General features: G+C 33.3%; 1 protein-coding gene across 1 annotated transcript; it reads left to right on the top strand.

The window, feature by feature from the left end:
• Positions 1-4,543: 4,543 nt before the first annotated feature.
• Positions 4,544-8,674, top strand: LOC133301960 (calcium and calcium/calmodulin-dependent serine/threonine-protein kinase). Its single transcript, XM_061501672.1, has 7 exons — positions 4,544-5,265; positions 5,533-5,587; positions 5,948-6,058; positions 7,151-7,383; positions 7,494-7,701; positions 8,362-8,421; positions 8,498-8,674. The coding sequence occupies exons 1-7, from the start codon at positions 4,544-4,546 to the stop codon at positions 8,672-8,674; spliced, it is 1,566 nt and encodes a 521-aa protein (XP_061357656.1).
• The last annotated feature ends 621 nt before the right edge of the window (positions 8,675-9,295 follow it).

Genomic DNA, 9,295 nt, shown 5'->3' with positions numbered 1-9,295 from the left:
ACTCATGGTTTCATTGTAAGTTCTATGTTGTTTCCATGTGTAACTTATGTTTACTAGCATTGGGTATTTTTCTGATCTATGAAAATTCTTGATCCATTATGAATATATGTTTTGGTTGAGATCAACATAAACAATTTTATGGTTCTATATGTGCTGATATATTTGTAAGATAATTGTAATGCAATAATTTTTTTGCTACTATGGTCATGATCCATACGATTACTCTGTCACAGGAACTTATTGGATGTCAGACAATATAGGTGATTAGTGCCTCTTAATACACCACCACATTTATCATGTTATTTATTCTGTAAAGTGTATTTTTATACCAATGAATTTGGTCCTGAGACAAGGTTTATCATTACTGTAATGTTAAATGTCATTGAAAAACTCTGTACAGACATATTTTCTGTATATTATTTCTGCATAGAAGTGAAATATGTAGTGATACTTATCACTAACCATACGACAAGTTATGGACTATATATCTATCAGCTTCTGAGATGGTCATTTTTTATGTCAAGTGTTCATCGTGTTTTTTATGTTTAAGGCAGTATTGATGCTATCACGAATTCGAACATTTACAGTAGCAACAGTCAATTGGTGTTTCCTACATACAATAGTAGATTGATCAAGTACAATACTACCCGTGCATGCTGACTGTCTTCTACTCTTATCATCCTTTAAATTGTTGTGTGTTCTTAGTGTGAACTCCTGGGCTATTAAACTCCCATCACCCTCACAGATTACATCATCCAAGAACTTGTGAAGACTGATGTTCACAGATTAATAGACTGATCTTTATTAACTTGTTTCTGAAATTTATGATAATGTTGAGCTTAGCATATGTATCTCACATGTCATGCACTTGTAAGGGACACCAATGAAATGGTGGAATTAAGATGTTGGGTTTATGTATTGCAAAGGGTCTAAAAAAATAGGATTATAAAATATGACCCCTTTTGTATACGATGCTGCATTATGATGAATCCATATACGAATAACTTTGTACATGATACATGGGACATGAATCAAACACAATATAGTTGAAGGAGATCTTTCATACTGCCTACATCCTTTTCTCCTATAAATTCCAGTTTTCATCATGTCCATAAACTCCTAATAACTGATGCGAACATCCTGTGAAAGGGATTAAAAAAATGGGGAAAATGAGTTCATGATGAGCACATGGAATAATACCTTCAAAATGGTTAAGTTCCATGACCAAGAGAATTAAGCTAATTACATTTCCTTAATAACTAGAGCACTTGAAAAGAATCAGATCCAGAACTAAACATATGTAACGCTGCTAAGCCAAAGTATTTTCTGAAGAGTAAGAAAATCTTGTATTGATGGCTCGCTCATCTATAGTCCCAGGCACAGCAACATTGATAAGTTTACTGCATTAAAATCATGTATGCACATAACTAAAATGCAAAAATCAAAATTTTATAAAATTTATACGTTGGTGTGGTTTGATATGGACATTGGCAAATATCCAAGGCACAATCATAAGGTTGTTCACGGGTAAAGGTAAAGGGTAGGTCAACCAAAATTTTTTAAAGACATGGACATTTTCGTAATTGCAACTTATTTTCCCATCTATATTTTACCTACACCCAAACATAGACTTTATAAAAGTTACCTAATTTCCCCATCAAAATTTTATCCAACCAAACAACTTTTTTCACATTTTCCTACCAAACTCACATTCCAACCATTTCCCTAGTAATCACATTTCCCTATTATTCATAAAATTTTATCCTCAACCAAACGCCCCCTAGCTGTTTTTATTCTTATCAAACATTCTATTTAATTTAGCCATGTTTGTTTTGTGAAATATTAATCTTATCTAATATATTATTAAATACAGATTATTTTTTAGAGCTAAGTACTTCTTTTTCTGAAAATATAGAAAACATATCTCATCTTAAAATTTCAAATTAAAGTATTCAATAAAACAACACGCTTATGCTTAGTCCTAGGTCTCAAATCAGAATTATTGTATTTCTGAAACTAATAATTACACAAATATAAATAATAAGTTAAATATTATAAAATTTTCAATTATATATGTCAACAAGCTAACTTGTTAAGTCAAATAAAACTTTCATCTGATTACAAATCAATCTACAAGTTTTTGATGCACCAGTATCAATTGAGTAACAAGTTTAATTACAAAAAAGATCAACGACTCTGATTTGTAAGCATGTGACACTATTGATCTTTCTTGATCTAACGACTCTCAGATGAGGTGTCAAAGGATCTTACCTCATATATATATATTGAATTTAATTGGCTTATTTGCTAATAATTAAAATGATTGAATTATTATTCACCAAAAAAAAAATGATTGAATTATTTTGACTAAAAAGTGTTGTGTTCAAATTTTTATTGTGATTATTCATTAGCGAGTTATATATATATATATATGGGATAGGATAAACTTACACCGGTGTAAGAATAATAAATCTTACACCAAATCTTAACCGTTGATTTCTGTGCATCTAACTGTTGAGATTTACTGGGAATTGAAAATTAATTAATGAGTGAGACCTAATAAATCTTAACCGTTAGATGCAAAAAATCAAGGGTTAAGATCTAGTGTAAGACTTATTATTCTTACACTGGTGTAAGATGATCCTGCCCCATATATATATATATATATATAAAGAGAGAGAGAGAGACAGAGGGAGGGAGAGAGAGAGATTATTTGACTCCAGAAGACTTATAACTCTTACTCTTCATCTCAATCCTTGATTTTCGTCCATCCAACGATTATAGTTTAGGAAGTCATATTAATTAATTAATTATTAATTACATTACAAATTATAATAGTTGATTTTCGTCCATCAACAGCTAAGATGATGAGTAACACTTAAAAGTCTTACTCTGGAGTCAAAATAACCCTATATAAAGGGATCACTATAAACTTTCATTGAGACTTATGCATAGTGCATTTCCCCTAAACTATCATATAAAAAAAATTATTGTATTTATGACAAGCAAGTAGAACTAATGTTAGTCCATGTCTAAACCAATTTAATTACTAAGTAATTTCTTTTTTCCTTATTGTCGAATTTCAATTCTTTTAAATATTTATTAGATAAAATTTAATTGATTCTTGCTGAACACTTTTATTTTAAATAAACAAATATTTACTACTTATAAAATATATATATTTTTCTTGCTGAACACTTTTAAATTATTTATAAAATCTATAGTTTAAATTCTTGCTGAACACTTTTACTTTACTTGGAAGTTGAGTTTGTAAATTAGTAATATATTTTTATAATTTTATCTGATATCGCAATGAGTCATCAATGACACCAAATAAAAAAAGAAATGGTGTCATATATCAGTAAAACATTCTTGAATGAAATTTTACCGGTAAGATATAGTATAGTTTGTAAGTTTGTTAAAAAAAAAAAAAATCAATATAACTCTTCTCTTAACAAATAATCCAGATCGTTTAAAATCTGTGACCTGTAATTGAACTATAAATCACATTACCTAACATGGAAACAGGCTTACACTCTCAAGTCTCAACTATCAATCTTGATAGTTATTCCACTTAAGGACTCAAATTCTTTAATGATCAATATTGATTGCAATTATTATTATTGTAACGACTGGCAACTTGCAAGGATCAATAACTGTCTCCACACATTAACACGAGACTTTTCAGCGTGTTATAACTGTCTCCACACATTAATACGAGACTTTTCAGCGTGTTTTATCGTCATTTGCACACTTCTCGAGAAAACTTCTCAGAGGTCATCCATCACAGAATTGCCCCAAGTCAAGCACGCTTAACTATGGAGTTCTTCCGTTCCGGATTACCAAAAAGTAGATATATCTTGTTAGTATAGGTAGTATCAATTAATTCTTATAAGCTATTCCCAATAGTACAGTCCCATACCAGCACAGTTTCTGGAATCCCTCTCTTTCGGGTGTTGATTTGATTCATTCATGTACCCCGTAGCTAGAAGCCTGCCAGGAGCCACTCCTTGTCCATGCCTTTTCGCACCGGCGATCACTCTCCGCCCTCGTCAGGCCCCAGGATGTTACAATTATTATTATTTATAAATCTTTTTTTGTTGAAAAAATAAAACCTTTATATCATGATATGGATTTGGTTAAAAAGAAAGTCTTAAGATAAAATCAAGCCAGTTTTCGTAGTTTTTTATTTTGTTTTATACTTTGACGAGACACAGATTTAATTTCGATTTGGCTGAATGGTGAACAGTGAAACTTAAAATACAATGATAGCAGTTGACTCTCTCTTTGTCTATTCTAAAACAGCTCCTACCAGCCATTATTTATTCTCTTGTACCTATCTGAATTTTCGTTCATATTTTATGTCATAAACTAATGCATAAACTCTTACAGGCTGATGCAAATCTCAACCATTTCAACACGCGTTTTGAAGGCCCTTATCATTGAACATTTTTCCTCACACTTGCTATAGCTTCCGTGTCCCCTGCACATTTTCTGAGTCTTCAACATTCCATTTGAAAAAAAGACTTTTGTGTTCACCACCATGGGACAAGAAACCAGAAGGCTCTCAGATGAGTACGATGTTTCAGACATCCTAGGAAGAGGTGGATTCTCTGTTGTGAGAAAAGGGACCAAAAAATCAAGCAGTGAGAAAACCCATGTAGCAATCAAAACACTTAGAAGGTTAGGTTCCTCAAATCCTTCTGGCTTACCAAGAACAAAGGGTAGTGAGAATACCACAGCATCTGTCATGGGGTTCCCCACATGGAGACAAGTTTCAGTCTCAGATGCCTTACTCACCAATGAGATTCTAGTCATGAGAAGGATAGTGGAAAATGTTTCACCACATCCAAATGTGATTGACCTCTATGATGTGTATGAGGACTCAAATGGGGTTCATCTTGTGCTGGAGCTATGTTCTGGTGGGGAATTATTTGATAGAATTGTTGCACAAGATAGGTACTCAGAAACTGAAGCTGCTGGAGTGGTTCGCCAGATTGCAGCAGGATTAGAAGCTATTCACAGAGCTAACATTGTCCATAGAGACTTGAAGCCTGAGAATTGCTTATTCTTAGACATCAGGAAGGAGTCTCCTCTTAAGATCATGGACTTTGGGTTGAGTTCTGTTGAAGAATTTACTGACCCAGTTGTTGGTTTGTTTGGATCTATTGATTATGTTTCACCAGAGGCTCTTTCTCAAGGAAAGATAACTACTAAGAGTGACATGTGGTCTTTGGGAGTAATCCTATATATCTTACTCTCTGGGTATGTTATTTTTCTTTCACATGTTTAGATTGTCTCAGTCCTTATCCACCCTTGTGCTTACTGTTGCAAAAATGGATGACAATTAGGGAAAGTCATCATTCTTGATCACATGAAAATAAACATCTACCATAAGAGATGAATTTATTTTGCGTATTGTTTCACTCTACATCTTTCCTTTTAGGCAAATCAATGGATGAAAGCCCTTATTATGTTTCTCTTAATGTACTGAAATTAACCCCATATTATCCTCCTATAATACTTTTGCAGGTATCCACCTTTCATTGCTCAGTCTAATCGCCAAAAACAACAAATGATAATGAATGTAAGCCTTCGTCTCCCATAGATTGAACTTGTGATTCTTCAAAGAAAGAATCAGTAATATAGGCAGAATAAATGAATCAAGATGTGACATATGCTAAAATACATTATCCATTTTTACTGTACTTCCTGTGTTTTCTCGTTTATACTAGAGTGTGAAAGTAAAAAGGTTTCTCTTTTCTCATGTCACATGAGATATCATATCATGTGCCAGATCCAATGAGCTGAACGGAGGTGTAGTGTTGCATTGTTACTTGCAAGACTATCATTACATTTTTTATTTTATTTTTTGACATCATGTTACATCTTCCCTCCATTTCATTCTGTAATGCTTTTCCTTACCAAGTAAAATACTATTGAACAGGGGAATTTCAGCTTCTATGAGAAAACTTGGAAGGGCATTTCCAATTCAGCGAAGCAATTGATTTCAAGTCTTCTGACTGTTGATCCTAGTAGGAGACCTAGTGCTCAAGAGGTATTGTGTACTCTTTTACCTACACCATTAATTGGAACGAGGCATATATTTTTTTACAAATAGAATGAGGCTTATCTACTATGAAAGCAGTCCTATAAAAATAGAAAATTGCCACAAAATCCCCTTATGTACCCTGTGTGGATTTAGATTAATTTATGAAAAAAGTATTTCTCCTTTTAAATGACACAACTTGTGTCATTTCACTCTCACAAAGTGAGATCCATACTTTTATTTTTTTTGTCCACTCTCTCTTCTCTATAATCTATCTCTTTTTCTCACTTAAAATGACACAACTTTATATACTTTTAAGAGTAAACACCATTTTTGGTCCCTAACAAAAAACACAGTCCCCACTTTAGTCCCTTACAAAAATAAACTAATCAGTTAGTCCCCAACAAATTCAAAGTGGACCCATTTTAGTACTTTTGAGGGACTAAATGGGTCTTTTTTGAATTTGTAAGGGACCAAGAATTCAACTAAATGGGTCCACTTTGAATTTGTTAGGGACTATCTGACTAATTTATTTTTGCTATGGACTAAAGTGGGGACCGTGTTTTTTGTTAGGGACCAAAAAGGATATTTACTCTACTTTTAAATGACACATATTTTTTCCTTAATTTATTATTTAGTTAAAATTATTATAATTAAAATATTTTTAAGGGGTTTAATGGGGAGTATTTTTTTAAGGGGATTTAAGAAAAAAAGTAAAAAATGGTACAATCTTTTGCAGAACAAAGAAAGTGAGCCTTGAGCACTGAGCAGCAGTAAAATTATTCCTTTCTAATCGGTTTCTTTGAAAATATACAAAGAAAAGACCATATGAAATGGACTCTCACCCCTATCCTCATAAAGTAAAGAAGCCTTGTGCTCCTTTCAATATGCTGTTGGGAAAAAAAAAAATCATGACTAACAATCATTTTGCAAATCCGCAAAGTAGTAATGCCTCAAAGTTTGTATCTCAAGTTCAATGTTAATATAACATTTTGCATCATATTATTTTCAAGCAGAAAGTAGTTTCGAGATATTTTATAAATATTGTTAAAGAGAATAAGTACCCCTCATTCACACGTTCTGTTCTATGACTTGGAACAGCTTCTGAGTCATCCATGGGTCGTAGGTGACAAAGCCAAGGATGATGCAATGGACCCTGAGATTGTCTCAAGGTTGCAGAGCTTCAATGCAAGACGCAAACTACGTGCAGCTGCAATTGCTAGCGTTTGGAGCACCACAATCTTCCTGAGAACAAAAAAACTGAGATCATTGGTAGGAACATACGATCTCACAGAAGCGGAAATTGAAAATCTCAGGATACATTTCAAGAAAATGTAAGTACTTAAAAGTCACAACTGATCACAGGAACCAAATATTTCTATATTGCACTAGTCTTTTGACAGTTTTAACTGATAACAAAAAAAATGCTCTTGGCTGTTAAAAGATGTGCAAATGGAGACAATGCCACTCTCTCTCAGTTTGAAGAGGTGCTGAAAGCAATAAATATGCCATCATTGATCCCTCTAGCACCACGTATATTTGACTTGTTTGACAACAACCGTGATGGAACTGTTGACATGCGAGAGATTCTATGTGGATTTTCTAGTTTAAAAAATTCCAAAGGTGATGATGCTCTTCGTTTGTGCTTCCAGGTGAGTTTTTTATAAGCTTATATAGTGAACCTTTACACACAAACAAGAATGCACATCTATAGTAGTGAGAGTTTATAAAGTGTTATATTCATAAATTTGAATTTGTGAAGCAAAAAAGATATCTAATATATGATTAAAGATGTAAATGCATCTGTAAAGAATCAATTCAACCCAAAAGCTTAAGCTGTTGGTTGAGGCGCCACTGGGCTTGAAGGGCGGACAATACCAATTCAACCCAAAAACTTAAGCTGTTGAATGAGGCAACATTAATGGTTTTATATATCTCAACAGGATCCTTACGTGACATGAGGTCATGTGCGAGGATCTCAATCACTCATATACAAATAAATAGTTGGGATCATCTTAATTGACCGCATGCCACATGAGAGGATTCATTCCCGACTAAAGATAATAGATTACATATTTGGGGAAAGGATTTAACTTACACCAACTACACTGACAAAGATTTTGTAGTTAATGGAAAAGAAAAAAAGAAAATGTGACTAAATTATGACCGTCACAATTTTCACCACCCTCTCATGCTATCAACAACTGTACAAGACAAAGAAAAGAAACAACTGAAAACCCTTTATACACTACAAAGAAAAAAGAGTTCAGCATGATGAGCTAATTTGCCTTTCTGGTTTTCTTGACCAACAGATGTATGACACGGATCGATCTGGTTGCATCACCAAGGAAGAAGTAGCATCCATGCTCAGAGTAATGCACCTACCTTTCAACTATTAGTCTTATCTTGTGACTTTCATCTTTTAACACAAGTAAATTCACTGAACAGGCTTTGCCAGATGACTGTCTTCCAGTTGATATCACTGAACCAGGAAAATTGGATGAGATATTTGACAGAATGGATGCCAACAGTGATGGAAAAGTTACCTTTGATGAATTCAAAGCTGCTATGCAGAGAGATAGCTCTCTCCAAGACATGGTCCTCTCTTCTCTTCGCCCACAATAGTTTTCCATTCATGGTGTTATGGTCTTTTAATATTTGAGTACTTTTTTTTTTGTTTTGTTTTTTGTTTTCTTCTCATTTGGGGCCATCCTTTTTTGTGACGTATTCACAGTAGAGGGAAAAAGAGTAATGGAATACTAAACAAGGTGAAATTGTGCCATCTAATTTTGCTATGACAACTAGAAACTTTTACATTCTCATGTCAAACTACAGCTAGATACCCAAGTCTTGAAAACTATCATTTGAGTAGCAGAAAGCTAACATGTTCATCTTAAATTCAGTTGATGCAGCAAAAGTAGAGACTAAAGATATGTGCCCAAATATATTTACACTACTCTAACCTTCATGATTATTCCACACTAAGGTGTAAAAGAATGAGATCTTATCATGCATATGAATTTTTCTTGGACTTCCTTTTTTTTTTTTTGAGATATTTCAATCGATTCATCGCTTCGTGACTAGTTTGATTCGGAACAAGTTCCGGAATTAAGATTTTAAATCCCTCCCAAAGATAATACTGAGGAGAATCGAACACATGCTCTCGGACTTCCCTATTGTTGAATTCAAAAGAAGTATGATTCAAACAAACAAATTCTTCCGAATTTATTTATGATTTATACATTT

Source organism: Gastrolobium bilobum, unplaced genomic scaffold (assembly GCF_033153095.1).
Source record: "Gastrolobium bilobum isolate Gb01-03AN ecotype WA unplaced genomic scaffold, APGP_CSIRO_Gbil_v1 utg50901, whole genome shotgun sequence".
NCBI lineage: Eukaryota > Viridiplantae > Streptophyta > Magnoliopsida > Fabales > Fabaceae > Gastrolobium > Gastrolobium bilobum.
The sequence above is the reverse complement of the archived record's forward strand: the minus strand, read 5'-3'. Positions and strand labels throughout refer to the sequence as shown.

Excerpts from the sequence above, each read along its gene's own strand:
- LOC133301960 (XM_061501672.1), top strand. The coding sequence starts at position 4,544 with ATGGGACAAGAAACCAGAAGGCTCTCAGATGAGTACGATGTTTCAGAC. Across the intron at positions 5,266-5,532 it reads CTATATATCTTACTCTCTGG|GTATCCACCTTTCATTGCTC; the intron begins GTATGTTATTTT and ends ATACTTTTGCAG. Across the intron at positions 7,702-8,361 it reads CTCTTCGTTTGTGCTTCCAG|ATGTATGACACGGATCGATC; the intron begins GTGAGTTTTTTA and ends CTTGACCAACAG.